Raw genomic sequence first — 18,863 nt, 5'->3', positions numbered from 1 at the left:
CCTCATATTTGGACCTCAGTAAGCTGGTCCCTCAAAGAAATTGCTCCTTAAGCAAGCTGGTCCCTCAACGTTGGTCCTTAGCAAGCTGGTCCCTCATATTTGGGCCTCAGCAAGCTGGTCCCTCATATTTGGACCTCATCAAGCTGGTCCCTCAAAGTTGGTCCTTAGCAAGCTGGTCGCTCATATTTGGACCTCAGTAAGCTGGTCCCTCAAAGAAATTGCTCCTTAAGCAAGCTGGTCCCTCAAAGTTGGTCCTTAGCAAGCTGGTCCCTCATATTTGGACCTCAGTAAGCTGGTCCCTCAAAGAAATTGCTCCTTAAGCAAGCTGGTCCCTCAAAGTTGGTCCTTAGCAAGCTGGTCCCTCATATTTGGACCTCAGTAAGCTGGTCCCTCAAAGAAATTGCTCCTTAAGCAAGCTGATCCCTCAAAGTTGGTCCTCAGCAATCTGGCCCCTCAGAGAAATCGCTCCATAGCAAGTTGGTCCCTCAAAGAAGCTTCTCTTTAGCAAGTTGTCCCTAAAAACATTGGGATGAAACAGGCACAAGCACACCAGCTTTCCAGGATCTGCTTCCCAGGGCTCTGAGCTGCCTGCCCCCTCCCTGGGACTGAGCTGGTCCTGTCCTGGAGACCCCTCCTGCCCCAAGCTCCCATCCCTGAGGAGCTCCTGGGGCTGCCGTGGACCATTCCTGTGATGGTGTCGCCCTCCTGCTGCCCACCATGGGCTCTGAGTTGGATCTGCTGGAGCTGGCTCATCCCATGTGTCCATCTTCCAGCCCATCAGATGTTCCCCATCAGCAGCTCCTGGCTTCTGGCTTTCATGTCCTTTCCCTTCAAGCATCTGACACCCCCAGTCTGCCCCTCTGACCTGTAGTGCCCCACTCCGGGCGAGGACGGTGATGCTGCCCGTGTCCCCATGGCCAGAGGAGTCCAGAGATGGGCTGGGGTGGCGAGGACAAGCGTTGCCGAACGAGGACCGCTTGGTTTGCTTTTGGGTGCACCAAGGGTTGATGTGAGGATGCTAGGAAATGCTGTAATGGCTTTTTAGAAATTGGTGATAAGCCCCGTATGTGGGGATGGTTACCCTGGTGAGAGCAATCCGACCTGAAAAACTTGGAGCTTGGTATCAGCAAGGAGGAGGAAGACCCTGGACAAGGACCTGGGAAACAGCAAATAATTTGGAAAATGCTTTTTTTTTTTTTTGCCCATGGGAATATATAGGGAAACCGGTGGGGCGTCGCATCCTAGGGCAGCAGAAGAAACTTCCCCGTGGACAAGTCTCCCCAAGGGCGCGAAGAGGTTCAGACCCCAAACTGGAGAGCTCCAAATGCACTTTGGATGCTCTCGTTGGCCAGGAGGTGTAGCTGCCACCATTAGTGATCCTATTCCTTCTGCACGGAGCTTGGGATGTGGTGGGGGCTCTCATCCACTGCCCAGGCATTCTTTTTGGTTGACCCTGCCTGACCTTATCCTCAAGCTGAGGGACACCCGTTCCAGCAAGAGCAGATCTCCATCCATGCTGGGAATTGGCTCCCAGCACCTGCTTTGCTCCTCGTGAATTTTTCCCGGCGGTGGGATTCACCAGCCTGGTACCTTGAGTGTCCCGTTGTCCAATGGGACCACGTTTATTTATCTGTGTGACCTCATAAGCTCACCCCGTGCCTACACCGTCCCCTGGCTGGACTCTGCAGACAGTTGGTGAAGATTCCAACAGGGATTTGCCCGTGTCTGGAGATGATTTAATCTCATCTTTTATTGGTGGTGATGATCATCGCCAAGGCCTGTAGTGACAGGGCAAGGGGCAGCGGTTTTGAACTGAAAGAGCGTCAGTTTAGACAGGACGTGCTGAAGAAATTCTTTATGATGAGGGGGTGAGACACTGGGCCAAGTTGCCCAGAGAAGTCGTGGATGCCTCATCATTGGAAGTGTTCAAGGCCAGGTTGGACGGGGCTTTGAGCAACCTGATCTAGTGGGAGATGTCCCTGCCCAGGGCAGGGGGGTTGGACTAGATGATATTTGAAGGTACCTTCCCAACCCAAACCATTCCATGATCACAGCTGAGATTGTCACGTGGTTTTAATTGGGTTCCCTACACCCCCATCAGCTGGAGAACCTTCGACATTGGTTGAAGCAGAAGCCTCTTGCGGTGGGCGCAGACCTGCGGCCAGCCCTGGCAGGGAGATTTGCGTGGAGGGTCATCGCGTTGTCCGTGACAGCAAGATGTGGCAGAAACAAGAGGAGTAAACCAGAGCTGACCAGCAGGTTGGAGGACACGAAAGGACCTTTCAGGTGACGTGGCCTTCATAGGAATGGTGAGGCTGGATCCCTTGGGAGGCGAAGCTCCTGTGTCCCCGTGGCCAGTTCCCTGCCGTTGTCACCGTGGTGCAAGATGGGAGCTGAGCAACGCCAATGGGAAGAGGAGACCTCAACACTGGGAAGGGACGAGCTGTTGAGTCAAGAAACGACTTGTTTGAAGAAGGAGCTCAGTTGTCTACCAGCAGCTCCGGTGGGTCTTTGGGTGGCTTCTTTGTCCCCTCCTGGACTTGCCACCTCCACGTGGCCCCGGTTCTTTCCACCTTGGTTCTGCCTTTTGCTTTTCTTCTGTTCCTCGTCTAAAGCCCAGCCCCAAAGCCGTGGCACCGCTTGCAGTCACCTTGCACATGGTCCCTGCTCGGGGCCACCGACACGGTTCCCCCACACAAGGTGGGGACAGCAACGTCCCCTCCAGATGGTGTGGCATTCCCTGCCCTGGGTCACGTCCCCAGGGCCACCAAACCCAGGTGATGCTGGCCCGGACATTGCACTTGCAGAAGAGGGAGGTGACAGACGATGAACCCACGTTGGCTCGGGAGTGGTCCATCCCAAGGGTCCTTGTTTGCCTTTCTTCATGCTGAGCATCAGCTCTTTGGGTGTCCCTCCATCTCCTCATCCATGAGCTGTTCTGGTTCCAGTAGTAGAAGGGCACTGGTCTACAGGGGTACCCATCGCTCTGCAGAGGTCCTTCCTGACTGGGTGCTCTTCGGGCAAGGTTAGATCTTGGGCAGCTTGTGTCCCTCTGCACACGGGATGTAAAGAAACAACGTCCGTGTTGCTCAAGGCTTGGAGGAGCCACCAGCCTCCTCCTGGGTATGTGGCTGCTGGAGAACCATGCTTGAGCGCGACTTTGGGGAGAGGAGGTTATTTGGGGGGCTGGTTACAGGTGAGTGCGTCCCCCCACCCGGTGTGCCGAAGGACTGGTGGAGCCCGAAGCCACTTGCCCTTTGCTTCCCCCACGTTATTAATAGCCACCAGCTTCTTCTGTCCATGACTGCAAAGCCTGAGTGACCAGGGTGCCACGCGCGAAGGGAGTCCAGCACGTCGGCGTTTGGGTGGCTTCGCTTATCCCCACTGGTCCCCTCCCTCCTGATGCCGATTGGTGCCACGACCCTCCTTGGCCGCTGGCACCAGGCCGGCTCCACTTGCCCGTCATGGGATTGAGGAGCAGCTCCGTGGAGAGGACGTAGCTTTGGGGGCGAGCGTGGGGGCGACCTCTTCATGCTGCAACGGTTGGTTGGTTGGTTGATTGGTTTGTTGGTTGGTTGATTGATCGGTTGGTCGATTGATTGATTGGTTGGTTGGTTAGTTTGTTAGTTGGTTGGTCTATTGGTTTGTTGGTTGGTTGGTTGGTTTGTTGATTAGTTTGTTGGTTGATTGGTTTGGTGGTTGCTTGCTTGCTTGCTTGCTTGATTGATTGATTGGTTTGATGGTTGGTTGGTTGATTGGTTGGTTGATTTGTTGATTGCTTATTTTGGTAGGTTTATTGGTTGGTTGGTTGGTTTGTTGGTTGATTGGTTGGTTAGTTGGTTGGTTTGTTGATTGGTTGGTTGGTTGGTTTTTTGGTTGGTTGACTGATTGGTTGGTTTATTGATTGGTTGGTTGGTTGGTTTGTTGATTGGTTGGTTGGTTAGTTTGTTGATTGGTTCATTGGTTGTTTCGTTAGCTGGTTGCTTGCTCGGTTGTTTGATTGGTTTGTTGATTGGTTGGTTGGTTGGTTTGTTGGTTGATTGATCGGTTGGTCGATTGATTGATTGGTTGGTTGGTTAGTTTGTTAGTTGGTTGGTCTATTGGTTTGTTGGTTGCTTGGTTGGTTTGTTGATTAGTTTGTTGGTTGATTGGTTTGGTGGTTGCTTGCTTGCTTGATTGATTGATTGATTGGTTTGATGATTGGTTGGTTGATTGGTTGGTTGATTTGTTGATTGCTTATTTGGTAGGTTTATTGGTTGGTTGGTTGGTTGGTTGTTTTGTTGATTGCTTATTTGATAGGTTTATTGGTTGGTTGGTTGGTTGGTTTATTGGTTGGTCAGTTGTTTTGTTGATTGGTTGGTTGGTTGGTTTATTGGTTGGTTGACTGATTGGTTGGTTTATTGATTGGTTGGTTGGTTGGTTTGTTGGTTGGTTGGTTGGTTAGTTTGTTGATTGGTTCATTGGTTGTTTAGTTAGCTGGTTGCTTGCTCGGTTGTTTGATTGGTTTGTTGATTGATTGGTTGGTTGGTTGGTATGTTGGTTGGTTGATTGATCGATTGGTCGATTGATTGATTGGTTGGTTGGTTAGTTTGTTAGTTGGTTGGTCTATTGGTTTGTTGGTTGCTTGGTTGGTTTGTTGATTAGTTTGTTGGTTGATTGGTTTGGTGGTTGCTTGCTTGCTTGCTTGCTTGATTGATTGATTGATTGATTGGTTTGATGGTTGGTTGATTGGTTGGTTGATTTGTTGATTGCTTATTTGGTAGGTTTATTGGTTGGTTGGTTGGTTGGTTTGTTGGTTGATTGCTTGGTTGGTTTGTTGATTGGTTGGTTGGTTGGTTTATTGGTTGGTTGACTGATTGGTTGGTTTATTGATTGGTTGGTTGGTTGGTTGATTGGTTAGTTTGTTAATTGGTTCATTGGTTGTTTAGTTAGCTGGTTGCTTGCTCAGTTGTTTGATTGGTTTGTTGATTGATTGGTTGGTTGGTTGGTTGATTGGTTAGTTTGTTAATTGGTTCATTGGTTGTTTAGTTAGCTGGTTGCTTGCTCGGTTGTTTGATTGGTTTGTTGATTGATTGGTTGGTTGGTTGGTTAGTTGGTTGCTTGATTGCTTAGTTTGTTGATTGGATGGTTGGTTGGTTAGTCGCTTGCTCGCTTGCTTGCTTTGTTGGTTGGTTTGTTGATTGGTTGGTTGGTTGTTCAGTTGGTTGCTTGACGGCTCGGTTTGTTGGTTGCTTGCTTTCTTGGTTTGTTGCTCGCCTGCTTGCTTGCTTTGGCGGTGCGATCGTGCTGTCAGTAACATTGACTTGTCTGGCTGTTGTCACCTAGTCGGAGGATCTCGGTGCCTGCGCCCAGTTCGAGAGCAGCAGACAGACCAGGAACATGATGCCTAGCGCCAGCTGTGTCTTCCCCACCTTCAACCTGCGGAAGCCCTCCTCGGAGACGGACATTGAGAACTGGGCCTCCAAGCACTTCAACAAGCACACCCAAGGGCTCTTCCGCAGGAAGGTGTCCATCGCCAACATGCTGGCCTGGAGCAGCGAGTCCATCAAGAAGCCCATGATCATGACCAACGACCGCAACGTCAAGAAAGAGGCGTGCGAGATATTTAAACTGATTCAGATGTACATGGGGGACCGGCGGGCCAAGACGGACCAGCTCAACGTGGCCTTGGAGATCGCCACCAAAGGCTGGAGCATGCAGGGTCTGAGAGACGAGCTCTACATCCAGCTGTGCCGGCAGACCACCGAGAACTTCCGTTACGAGAGCCTGGCCCGGGGCTGGGAGCTCATGGCCATTTGTTTGGCCTTTTTCCCACCCACTCCCAAATTTCATTCCTACCTAGAAGGATATATTTACAGGCACATGGATCCGGTGAATGACACTAAAGGTAAGAGGGAACCCGCTGCCCGGTGGCTCTGGCCCCTGTTGATGTTGCAACCCATTTAATTATTATAATTATTCCTTTGTTCCTTTCCCCTTCGCATTCGTGAGTCTCCTTGTTGAAAGGTGGGCAAGGAACTCATCCAACAGCCCTCCCGGAGGTGCAGCGAGCACGGTGGCGCCTTTACCGCCGTCCTCCCCTCGTCGGCGCACGGAAATCCGGCGTGAGAGCCACCACGAAATGAGCTTTGACACCTTTGCTGCTGGCTCGGCCTCGCCTCCGCTGGGGGTGGCCGTAAGCGAGAAGTCCTCGGACTTCTGGCCCATGAGGACACCTTTAGAGGTTCCTTCCAACCCCAACCATTCTGACTTCACCAACACCATCTCCAAATTCTGATTCTGGCTTCTCAAGGAGCTTTGGATCAAGGAAAAAAAAAAAAAAAAAAAAAAAGCCCACACTGGAAGGGGACGCGGCTTGATCGTCAGCTCCCAAGGCGGTTTTTGGTCAGGGCGGATAGAAGAGACATAAATTTGGGCAATTTGACCCCAAATGGGTGGGAGTTGTAGGAGCCCCTCTTCGGTCCCGGGCTTGGCCGTCCCCGCTCCTTCGCCGCTGGTGCTCTCGTGGGTGTTGGGGTCCTGTCTAGGCCGGGGCGTGGGGCTCGGCGGTGGCCACCCGTAGCCCTGGGGTGCTGCCCACTGGCCACCCCCCCGCCTCCCCACGGCACGGTGGGAGGGTTGGGCGTCCCCACGTCCCGTGGGTTGACGCCATCCCACGGTGGGTGGGGGAAGGAGGCAGAGGCGGGCGCCCGGGTTTTCGCCGTTGGCCAAGCGGCTTCGGGAGATGGAGCCCGAATCGCTCCCGGTGTTTTCGGGTCCCCGGGGGGGGGGGGGGGGGGGGCAGGGACGTCCGGGGGGACACGGAGGTCACGCAGGAGTGGGACCCAACCGAGGCGCCCACGGGGAAAGCCCCCGAGGGCGGGGGGGGGGACGGGGCGGGCAGCCGGCACAGGGGTGTCAAGCTCATTTCGGCGCCGCGCTCGCGCTGGATTTGGCGCACCGGCGGGAAAACCGGCGCTCCGCCGGGAGAGGGACCCCCCCCACACCCCCCCACCCCCGACCGGGGTGCCCCCCCGGCCCCCCAACTTCAGCAGCGTGCCCGCGCTCAGCTCGGCCGCCCGGCCCGCCAGCCGCCACCCCGCTGCGTTTTATTCGTTGTTTTCATTTTTCATTAATTTAAATGTGATTTCAGATTTATTTCGTTCTCATTGGTTTAATTTTAGTTCTTACTTTTGTTTTCATTTTCACGTGCATTTCATTTTTATCGACGTTTTGGCTTTGGTTTTATTTTACTGAGTTTTATTCTTATTTTCAGTCTAATTTTCCTTTGATTTTTATTTTCATTTTCACTTTCTTTTCATTTTTATTTACATTTTTGTTCTACTTATTTTTATTTTATTAAATTTTATTCTTCTTTTCAGTTTAATTTTCATTTTCAGCTTCATTATCATGTTTTATTTTTACTTTCAGCTTATTTTTTTATTTGAATTTTTATTTTTTCCGTTTCCTTTTCATGTAATTCATTTTTATTTTCATTTTTATTTTAGTTCTTGTCTGTTTTCATTTTCAGCTTCATTTTCAGTTTCTTCTTTTAATTTTTATTTCCGTTTTCATTTCAGTTCTTGTCTACTTCATTTCCAGCTTCATTTTCAGTTTCATATCATTTTTCAATTTTTGTTTGCATTTTTACTTTAGTTCTTGTCTATTTTCCTGTCCAGCTTCCTTTTCAGTTTCATTTCATTGTTTTATTTTTCTTTTCATCTTTCATTTTGGTTCTTCCTTATTTTCATTTTCAGCTTCATTGTTTGTTTTTTATTTTAATTTTTCATGTTAGTTCTTGCTTATTTTCCTTTCTGGCTTCACTTCCAGCTTTCTTTTTTTTTTTTCTTTTTACTTTCAGTCGATTTCTTTTTTTTTTTTTCTTTTTACTTTCAGTCTATTGATTTCTTTTTTTTTTCTTTTTACTTTCAGTGGTTTTCTTTTTTTTTTTTCTTTTTACTTTCAGTCGATTTTTTTTTTCTTTTTACTTTCAGTCGATTTCTTTTTTTTTCTTTTTACTTTCAGTCGATTTCTTTTTTTTTTCTTTTTACTTTCAGTCAATTTCTTTTTTTTTTTCTTTTTACTTTCAGTCGATTTCTTTTTTTTTTTTCTTTTTACTTTCAGTCTATTGATTTCTTTTTTTTTTCTTTTTACTTTCAGTGGTTTTCTTTTTTTTTTTTCTTTTTACTTTCAGTCGATTTTTTTTTTCTTTTTACTTTCAGTCGATTTCTTTTTTTTTCTTTTTACTTTCAGTCGATTTCTTTTTTTTTTCTTTTTACTTTCAGTCAATTTCTTTTTTTTTTTCTTTTTACTTTCAGTCGATTTCTTTTTTTTTTTTTCTTTTTACTTTCAGTCTATTGATTTCTTTTTTTTTTCTTTTTACTTTCAGTTGTTTTCTTTTTTTTTTTTCTTTTTACTTTCAGTCGATTTTTTTTTTCTTTTTACTTTCAGTCGATTGCTTTTTTTTTCTTTTTACTTTCAGTTGATTTCTTTTTTTTTTTCTTTTTTCTTTCAGTCAATTTCTTTTTTTTTTCTTTTTACTTTCAGTCTATTGATTTATTTTTTTTTCTTTTTACTTTCAGTTGTTTTCTTTTTTTTTTCTTTTTACTTTCAGTCAATTTCTTTCTTTTTTTTTTTTTTTTTTTTTAAATTTACGTTACCATTTTCCCCGTTCCTTTTTAATTTCCAGTTTCGTTGCTGTTTTCATTTTCCCCCTTCCGTTCCATTCCCTTGTCTTCATCGCTTTGTTTGTTTCCCAGTGACCCAGCACATTAAAGAGATCCTGGAAAGGACCAATAAGAAGAAATCCAAATTGAGAAAGAAACCCAAGCCCTATATCGAAGAGCACGATGGTAGGGGCCGTGGCACCGCTCGCTTGGGGCTTCTTTCTCTCAGCCCTGGTAGCCAACCCCCCCGGCCCCCCTCCCCACTCCCCCCCCGGCGCTCGGAGGGGCTGCGCTCCCGGGGGGCCGGGGGGGGAGCGGGGGGCGACCCCGGGGGGGCAGGGATCTCCGTCCCCCCGGCAGCGGATGGAGGTACAGGGGCCAAAAAGATCGAGTAGCATCGAGTGGAAGGGAGAGCACGGAAAAAGCTTCCGGGCCCGCGTGTTCCGCTTCTAGATATCTTGTGACCCTCCAGAGACAAGTCTGCCCTATATTTATAGATAACATTATGTATCATGCTCATGCGTGAGACGCATTTACAGACAGTCCAGCATATTCCTAGACAGAAGGGTGTGTGACGGAGAAATATATTGTATATATTATATATAACATGGATAATATGTGGGCACTGCTACAAATTAAAGAACGTAAACTTGAATAGGAATAATGCAAATATGTAATAAATAAATATATTCTATAAATGTAGAATATCATACATCATGTTATATATATAACATGTATATACTGTATATAACATGATATATAATATTTATGCGTTGAAAATGCAATATATAATATGCATTATAATGTCACACGCATTATATCCATTACATGCATTAGAATGCATTATCTTTTCTATACTAAATAATATCAAAAGTATTATATAATATAGAAGTATTATATAATGTATTTAGACATTATTCATATTCTTCATATTACCTGTTATATAAATATATAATATATTTACACATTATGTTATTTATCCAGTACGATATAATATATAAATACTATATTGTGGACTTATACCTTAATTATTTTATATGATATTTATCTAAAATCTCATATATAATGTTATCTATACATATATGTTATAGTATACATATATGCTATTATACATAAATATAGAGATTTAATAGTCATTAGCAAGGGGTGGAAGGTAGGAGTTTAATTAAGCGGAGCCTCTTAGAAGACGCTGATGGGTTTTCTCGGGTGACCCTGAGGTGGGCACGCCCATCCTTGGTGCTGAGGGCGGGGCAGGGCGGGGCGGGGCGGGGCGGGGCAGGGGACAAGCCCCTTTTCCCAGCATCCCTCTGGCTTTCGGCAGGTTTGCCGGGAAGTGGCCGGCCCGGCGCGAGATGCCGGTGGAGGCTCGGCATCCCGGAGGCGGCCAACGCAAGACGAGGGACCTCAACCCGGACCCCCCCCCCCCCCCCCGGCCATGGTGGGGCCGGGACCTGGAGCTGGTGGGGAGGGGTTGGGGGGGGGGGGGGTGGTGGCACCCCAAGAAATGGCCTCGGGAGCGCCCGTGAGTTGCGGTCGCCGTTGAGTGTCTCCATCACCGCCGTAGCGGTGCCGAGCGCGCCCTCGGCAAGCTTGGAGACGACACCGACCCGCGCGGTGGGGTCGGCCCGCCGGAGGGAACTGGAGAAGTCGGGGCCCGCGTGAACCTCGTGAGGTTCAACCCGGCCGTGGGCGAGGTGGGGGCAACCCCCCAGGTCTCGGGCCGGGGGATGAAGGGACGGAGAAGAGCGGAGGGCTTGGGGACACTGGAGGGTGACAAAGGGGGCATGAGCCCGCGGTGGGGGCGCGCAGCCCAGGAAGCCAGTCGTCTCCTGGGCTGCCTCCAAAGAAGCAACACGCTCGAGGGGAAGCTGTCCCCCCCCCCCAGTGGCAGGGGGGGGGTGGACTAGATGACCCCCAAAGGTCCCTCCCAACCCAACCCGTTCCATGATTCGATGGTTCAACGAATGGGCACCAGATTTGAGGTCACCCGGTCCTGGACAAGCCCCAAGCTCTCTCCTTCGGGGTGTCTTTAGACCCCACACACACATCCATCATCCCCCCCCCCCCCGGAGCATTTACTGCCCCTCCAAAAAAAAAAAAAAAAAAATCAGAGAAACCCTTTGAAGACAACGGCATCAGGGATGGCGGGAAAAGTAGGTGAACCCAAGTCCCCAAGTTTGGTTTTAACCAAAAAGTGCCCGTCAGAGGGTGGGGACGGCGAGCAGCTGCCAGCCGCTGGCTCTTCTCCAGGAGCCCTCTTTTCCCCTTTTTTTTTGCCCCAATATTAAAATACAAAAAGCACATTTTTAGCTCCTGGACTGTCCTGACTGACGGGTTTGGGACGCGCCGGGACGTGGCACAAAAGCCGCGCCGGCGGTGGGGGCGGTGCTGGCAGCGTGGTTTCAAAGCTACTGAAGGAGAGAATGTCCCAGGGGATGGACTTTTTTTTGTTGTTGTTGTTGTTGTTGTTGTTGTTGTTCAGTTTGCCTATTTTTAGGCTCTTGGAAGAATTTATGGGGCTGCCAGCTTCTTCTGGGGCGGTCCAGAAGGTACCACCAGCTCCCCGGCGGCTCTTGGCCGCGGGATGTTGGAGCATCTCCCATGGGATGAGCCCCCCTGGCATCTCGGGGATGCTCCAAGGGTTGAGGGCGCCTTGTGGAAGCACATCGGGAGGAGAGGGTGGACGTTGTAGAAGAGGGGGTGGTGACGGTGGAAGCGGTGGCTGCGGGGTGAAAAATGAACCCCGAAAGCCGGGACGTCCCCGCACGAGGCCGCCAGAGGAGAGGCCGGAGCCGCGGATGGTGCCGGGGGCTCCGCGTTTGGCGGGTACGAGGACGTGGTTTCTCCAAAGTTTGAGGCTCTTTGGGGAGCGGGTTGAGTTGTGGGGACCCTCCCTGCAAGAAGGGGCCGGGGGTTGAGGGGGAGGAGGAGGAGGAGGGGACACACACACACACACACACACACACACACGACACCTCGTCCTCCTCAACCTCCCCCCCCCCCCCAGCCCGGGAGCGGTGACAGGGACAGAGATAGAGCAGCGCTGGTGCTGCCCCCCCCCCATCCCCCCGGGGGGACCTCGGTGTCCTCCTGGCCTTGGGATGAGCTTCACCCCCACCCCTGGAAGGGGACAGGCCCCCCCCCCCCAGGACCCCACCATGAGCCAGAGGTGACCCGCCCCCCCAACCCCCCCCCCCCCGCTTTGTTTTCTCTTGCAGGGGTGGCAATAAGCACTTACGCCAAGTACTGCTACAACAAGCTGCAGAAGGCAGCGCTGACGGGAGCCAAGAAGGTATCGTCCAAGCGTTGGGCACGGGGCGGGCAGCGGTGGGTGGCCACCACCCCCCCACACACCCAGTCGGGACCACCCGGGGGGCTACTGGGGTTTGGGGATGGGGTCTGGAGGAGGAGGAGGAGGGATGAGACTGGAGAGCACCGAAAATAGGGCGGTAGGTTGTGCCGGACCCGTGGTGAGGATGCTGAGGGAATCTCCGACATGGTTTATCCGTCACTGCGTCCCCTCTGGGGACCTTCCGGGGTCCCCCTGCGTCCTTCCCAAACCTACCCATGACCAAGGGATCCAACAGGGATTAAGGAAAGGATCCTGGGAGCAAAACTCCGGAGAAAAAACGCGCCAGGGATTGGAAAAGATGCTCCAGCAGCTTCCATCTCCCCGGCTTTGGGTGGTCACCATCACCACGGTGGCTCGCCGAGGCAGATCCACCCTGGGCACCATCGCTGGATTTCTTTCACAGAATACGCCAGATCGGGATTCATTTTCAGCCTGGGGTGCTCTTCATGGCCCCACCACGGCTGCCTCAGTTTCCCTTCCTCCTCGTTTCATGGGGGTAGAGAAGAGATGGTGGGACCCCTCCTTGCACCACGGCAGCTCATCTTCTCCCGGCAGCATCGGCCAAGACGAGGCCCATGGTGGGAGGGGATGCGTCACCCACCAGGCTCACCAAGGCGCTCATCGGTGGCCATGTGCCGCTGATCCACCACGCCCGTGTTCACCGCGTCCACCCCCTCTTCTGCATCCCACCACACACGTGTCCACCACGCCCATCCCTTCATCCCACCACATCCACGTCCACCGCGTCCACCTCATCTTCTTCTTCCCACCACGCACACATCCACTGTGTCCATCTCCTCTTCTGCCTCCCGCCACGCACACATCCACCACGTCCAACTCTTCTTCTGCCTCCCACCACATCCACGTCCACCACGTCCACCTCCTCTTCTGCTTCCCACCACACTCATGTCCACTGTGTCCATCTCTTCTGCCTCCCACCACACATCCACTCTGTCCACCTCCTCTTCTGCCTCCCACCACGCACACATCCACCACGTCCATCTCCTCTTCTGCCTCCCACCACATCCACGTCCACCACGTCCACCTCCTCTTCTGCTTCCCACCACACTCATGTCCACTGTGTCCATCTCTTCTGCCTCCCACCACACATCCACTCTGTCCATCTCCTATTCTGCCTCCCACCACACTCATGACCACTCTGTCCATCTCTTCTTCTGCCTCCCACCACATCCATGTCCACCGCATCCACCTCCTCTTCTGCGTCCCGCCACGCACACATCCACCACGTCCATCTCTTCTTCTGCTTCCCACCACGCACAGGTCCACTCTGTCCATCTCTTCTGCCTCCCACCATACATCCACTCTGTCCACCTCCTCTTCTGCCTCCCACCACGCACACATCCACCGCGTCCATCTCCCCTTCTGCCTCCCACCACGCACAGGTCCACTGTGTCCACCTCCTCTTCTGTGTCCCACCACGCAGACATCCACCACGTCCATCTCCTCTTCTGCCTCCCACCACATCCACGTCCACCACGTCAACCTCCTCTTCTGCCTTCCACCATGCTCATGTCCACTGTGTCCATCTCTTCTGCCTCCCACCACACGTCCACTCTGTCCACCTCCTCTTCTGCCTCCCACCACACTCATGACCACTGTGTCCATCTCTTCTTCTGCCTCCCACCACATCCACGTCCACCACGTCCACCTCCTCTTCTGCCTCCCACCACACTCATGACCACTGTGTCCATCTCTTCTTCTGCCTCCCACCACATCCACGTCCACCACGTCCACCTCCTCTTCTGCCTCCCACCACACTCATGACCACTGTGTCCATCTCTTCTTCTGCCTCCCACCACATCCATGTCCACCACGTCCACCTCCTCTTCTGCCTCCCACCACACATACACTCTGTCCACCTCCTCTTCTGCGTCCCACCACGCAGACATCCACCACGTCCATCTCTTCTTCTGCCTCCCACCACACTCATGTCCACTCTGTCCATCTCTTCTGCCTCCCACCACACATCCACTCTGTCCACCTCCTCTTCTGCCTCCCACCATGCACACGTCCACCACGTCCAACTCTTCTTCTGCCTCCCACCACATCCACGTCCACCGCGTCCACCTCCTCTTCTGCCTCCCACCACGCTCATGTCCACTGTGTCCATCTCTTCTGCCTCCCACCACACACACATCCACTGTGTCCATCTCCTCTTCTGTGTCCCACCACGCACATGCCCGCTGTGTCCATCCCTTCATCCCACCACACAGCAGTGCCCTCCCGTGACCAAACCACCACACCATCTGGAGAAGGAACCCAGAAGTCTCCTCCGGCCCCTCGCCACGCAGGATTCGGTGCCGGTGCCGTCGCTTCGGGCAGGCAGGGACAAACCAACCGCGGTGCCGGTGCTTTCCTCGCCGGAAGGATCCCAGAGCGGCGGCTCCTCCTCCCTACGTGGCTCGTCGGTGTAGATGCTCCAACGTGGCCGTGGCCCTAGAGCAGAACACGGGGGTCCTACCAAGCACCTACCAAGCTTTTGAAACAAGATGGTGGGTGGAGGCACCTGCCCACCGGTTGCGCTTCGGCACCGAGCTGCCGGTGCGCGGCGCTGTTGGAGACCTTGGCAGGGTTGGCTGGAGTTCATGGCTCCATCCACTGTCCCCCATCACGCGACGAGCTCAGGCTCTGGACGGGTCACAACCATCCCCGGAGCGTTCGGCCGCGGGGTGCTGGGATTGAGCAGGACCCCACATCCCCACCCGGGTTGGGTGGGTTGGGGTGGGGGTTGGGGGAGACGCACCCTGGCCACAGCTCCTGACGGCACCGGCGGCCTTCTCTTGTCTCTTGCAGGGCTTGAAGAAGCCAAACATCGAGGAGATCCGCCACGCCAAGAACGCCGTCTTCAACCCTTCCATGTTTGGCAGCTCCCTGCAGGACATCATCACCATGCAGAAGGAGCGGTACCCCGACCGGCAGCTGCCCTGGGTCCAGACCCGCCTCTCCGAGGAGGTCCTGGCCCTCAACGGCGACCAGACCGAGGGCATCTTCAGGTAAAGCCACCCCACGGCTGCCGAGAGGACCTCTCCCAAGGTTGGTGACAACCTGGACCTTCCGGGGGAAGCCGCATTAGGAGGCAACCACCCACCCCCCCCAGCTTTCCCCGTGTCCCCATGGGGGCCTTTCTCCTCCCGTGGGGCAGAGGGCAACTTCTCCTCGCTCCCATGGCCATGGGGGTTTCCTCCGCAACCGGGTCACGCCTGTTTTTTGACGCCCATCAGGTCTTCATGCAGCAACCCCCCCCCCCCCATCACAGCACATCCCTGTGGGGCAGCAACCAGGTCCCCAGATGGCTCCGTCCCCAGCTGATGTCCCCTCTTGGCTCTCCTTGAGCCCTTCATGCACCCAGGGGGACACCCCCCCGAACCCCAGGAGGGCTGTGAGGCAGGTGGGTCCCCATCTCTTATTGGGTTACGGACGTTCCCTTCCCCCCTGCAGAGTCCCCGGTGACATCGACGAGGTGAACGCCCTCAAGCTGCAGGTGGACCAGTGGAAGATCCCCACGGGCTTGGAGGACCCCCACGTTCCCGGTAGGACCCCGGGGCGTTGTGTGGGGCGCAGAATCAGGTCTTCCATCCGCCACGGCTCACGTCTCCCCGTCTTCTCTGTCTCCCCCCCCCCCCCGCCTCCACCAGCCTCCCTGCTGAAGCTCTGGTACCGGGAGCTGGAGGAACCGCTGATCCCCCACGAGTTTTACGAGCAGTGCATCACCCACTACGAGAACCCCGAGGCGGCCATCGCTGTCGTCCACTCTCTGCCCAGGATCAACAAAACGGTGCTGTGCTACCTCATCCGCTTCCTCCAGGTACGGAGGAGAACCCACTCCCCCCCCCCCACCCACACCCCTCCCCTCCCAGTCCGCTTGCCCCTCTCGAGGTGGCGTTGGGTTCCCCCACGTTGCTGTAGGGTTCCCCAGGGGGTGCCCCCCACCCCGCCCCATCGCCCCCCCCCCCCACCTTCCTCCTCCCGCCCCAGGTGTTCGTGCAGCCGGCCAACGTGGCCGTCACCAAGATGGACGTCAATAACCTGGCCATGGTGATGGCCCCCAACTGCCTGCGCTGCCAGTCGGACGACCCGCGGATCATCTTCGAGAACACCCGCAAGGAGATGTCCTTCATCCGGGTGCTCATCCAGCACCTCGACACCAGCTTCATGGAGGGCGTCCTATAGCAGCCGCCGACGCGCGCGTGTGTGTGTGTGTGTCACCCCCTCCTCAAATCTCCCCCCACCCCCCCCTCAATGAGCCCCCCCCCGCCCTTTCCCCCGGCCGAGGAGCACAAGCTGGACCCCGCGGAAGGAGGGTGCTGGTGGCACCCTGCCCATCCTGCTCCAGGACACGGGGACCGTTCCTGGTGTCCCGGCCCGACCTTCCAGCCATCTCACTGCCCACCTCTCCGGGGGCGGGGGGGGGGGGGGGGGAGTGTGGGGTGTGTGGAACAGGGGGGATCGGCCGTTTCGGGGGTCCCCGGGGGATGGTGGCACCCACAGAGCAAGGCGAGGAGCATCCCTGGGGACGGGTGACGTTTCCAGTCCTGCGTGGCCATGGGTGACGGGCGGGGAGGCATCAAACGGGTTCCCCCCCCCCCCAACATCTTCATTTGGGGTCGGGTGTCTGGCTGAGAGCAGAGCCGTGGGGCGGCCGTGGGGCGGGGAGAACCTCCGGGGGGGGGCGAGGGGGGAATGGACCAGGAGAAGCCACCGGCGCTGCGCCGAGCGCCCGGAGAACGTGGCACGTCAACGACCTGAGTGACAAGTGTCCCCACCCCGCAGGGAAGGAGACGGCGGCACAACCGGGGTGCAGCTCGGGGTGCACCCAGGGGGATGGGTGCTGGGGGGGGTGGGGGGGGCGCGCCCCAAAGGTCCTGTCTCGGCGCCCACCACGTCTGCTTGGCCCTGCTGGACCCAGCGCAGGACCCGGCGTCTGCTCCTGGCCTTGAAGGACCCATCCTGCCACCCATCATCTCTGCCTGGATCTGCTGGACTCATCTTGGCTTGGTCCTCTTGGACCCACCTTGGTGTCCATCATCTCCTCCTGGTCCTGCTGGACTCATCTTGGCACCCATAACCCCTGCCTGGTCCTCCCGGACCCACCTTGGTGTCCATCTCCTCCTCCTGGTCCTGCTGGACTCATCTTGGCACCCATAACCCCTGCCTGGTCCTCCCGGACCCACCTTGGTGTCCATCATCTCCTCCTGGTCCTGCTGGACTCATCTTGGCACCCATAACCCCTGCCTGGTCCTCCCGGACCCACCTTGGTGTCCATCTCCTCCTCCTGGTCCTGCTGGACTCATCTTGGCACCCATAACCCCTGCCTGGTCCTCCCGGACCCACCTTGGTGTCCATCATCTCCTCCTGGTCCTGCTGGACTCATCTTGGCACCCATAACCCCTGCCTGGTCCTCCCGGACCCACCTTGGTGTCCATCTCCTCCTCCTGGTCCTGCTGGACTCATCTTGGCACCCATAACCCCTGCCTGGTCCTCCCGGACCCACCTTGGTGTCCATCTCCTCCTCCTGGTCCTGCTGGACCCACCTTGGCACTTGTCATCACCTCCTGGTCCTGCCCAACTCGTCGTGGCACCTGTCATGTCCTCCTGCTCCTGCTGGATCCATCACCTCCTCCTGCTTCTCTGGACCCATCTTCATGCCCATCATCTCCTCCTGGTGCTGGCCAACTCGTCTTTGTGCCCATCATCTCTGCTTGGGGCCTGCTGGACCCATCTTGGCATCTCTCATGTCCTGGTCCTGCCGGAACCATCTAGGCACTCATCATTTCCTGGTTCTCCTGGAACCATCTTGATGCCCGTCATTTCTGCTTGGTCCTGCCCAAAACATCTTGGTACCCATCATCTCCTCCTGCTCGTGCTGGACTCATCTTGGTGCCCATCGTCTTCTCCTGATTCTCCTGGACCCATCTTGGCATCCGTCATCTCCTCCTGCTCCTGCTGAACTTGGGTTGGTGCCCATCATCTCTACTTTACCCTGCTGGACACATCTTGGCGTCGATCATGTCCCACTGGTCCTCCTGGACCCACCTTGGAGCCCGTCATCTCCTCCTGGTTCTGCCCAACCCGGCCTGGTGTCCGTCATCTCTGCTTGGCCCAGCTGGACACTTGTTATCTCCTCCCAATTCCACCCAACCCATCTTGGAACCCATCATCTTCTTCTCCTGCTTCTGCCCAAACCATCTTGGTGCCCATCGTCCCCTCCTGGTCCTACCCAAACAATCTCGATGCCCGTCATCATCTTGGGCTGGTTGGACCCACCTTGGCACCCATCATCTCCTGCTTCTCCTCCACCCATCTTGGTGCCTGTTGTTTCCTCCCGGTCCTGCCCAACCCATCTTGGTGCTCATCATCTGGTTCTCCTGGTCCCACCTTGGCACCCATCATCTCCTGGTCCCACCTTGGCACCCATCATCTCTTGGTCTTACCCAACTTATCTTGGCACCCATCATCTCCTGGTCCCATCTTGGCACCCATCATCTCCTGGTTCTCCTGGTCCCACCTTGGCACCCATCTCCTGGTTCTCCTGGTCCCACCTTGGCACCCATCTCCTGGTTCTCCTGGTCCCATCTTGGCACCCATCATCTCTTGGTCTTACCCAACTTATCTTGGCACCCATCATCTCCTGGTCCCACCTTGGCACCCATCTCCTGGTTCTCCTGGTCCCACCTTGACACCCATCTCCTGGTTCTCCTGGTCCCATCTTGGCACCCATCATCTGGTTCTGGTCCCATCTTGGCACCCATCATCTCTTGGTCCCATCTTGGCACCCATCATCTCCTGGTCCCACCTTGGCACCCATCTCCTGGTTCTCCTGGTCCCACCTTGGCACCCATCTCCTG

The 18,863-nt window shown here is 54.3% G+C and overlaps 1 protein-coding gene across 5 annotated transcripts in view; it reads left to right on the top strand.

Annotated features, from left to right (window-relative positions):
- Positions 1 to 17,967, top strand: part of ARHGAP39 (Rho GTPase activating protein 39) — a 162,086-nt gene extending 144,119 nt beyond the window's left edge. For 4 of the 5 annotated variants that reach the window (XM_042785782.1, XM_042785784.1, XM_042785781.1 and 1 more), the window contains 7 exons: positions 5,326 to 5,887; positions 8,739 to 8,831; positions 11,864 to 11,937; positions 14,812 to 15,011; positions 15,457 to 15,548; positions 15,654 to 15,823; positions 15,994 to 17,967. In XM_042785782.1, the coding sequence (XP_042641716.1) occupies positions 5,326 to 5,887; positions 8,739 to 8,831; positions 11,864 to 11,937; positions 14,812 to 15,011; positions 15,457 to 15,548; positions 15,654 to 15,823; positions 15,994 to 16,188 (1,386 nt within the window). In that variant the 3' untranslated portion in view covers positions 16,189 to 17,967. The remainder of the gene's footprint in view (positions 1 to 5,325; positions 5,888 to 8,738; positions 8,832 to 11,863; positions 11,938 to 14,811; positions 15,012 to 15,456; positions 15,549 to 15,653; positions 15,824 to 15,993) is intronic. The other variant, XM_042785785.1, reaches the window with a different exon arrangement.
- Positions 17,968 to 18,863: the final 896 nt, after the last annotated feature.

Source organism: Tyto alba, unplaced genomic scaffold (assembly GCF_018691265.1).
Source record: "Tyto alba isolate M040663 unplaced genomic scaffold, T.alba_DEE_v4.0 Super-Scaffold_9, whole genome shotgun sequence".
NCBI classification, from domain to species: Eukaryota; Metazoa; Chordata; class Aves; order Strigiformes; family Tytonidae; genus Tyto; species Tyto alba.
The sequence above is the reverse complement of the archived record's forward strand: the minus strand, read 5'-3'. Positions and strand labels throughout refer to the sequence as shown.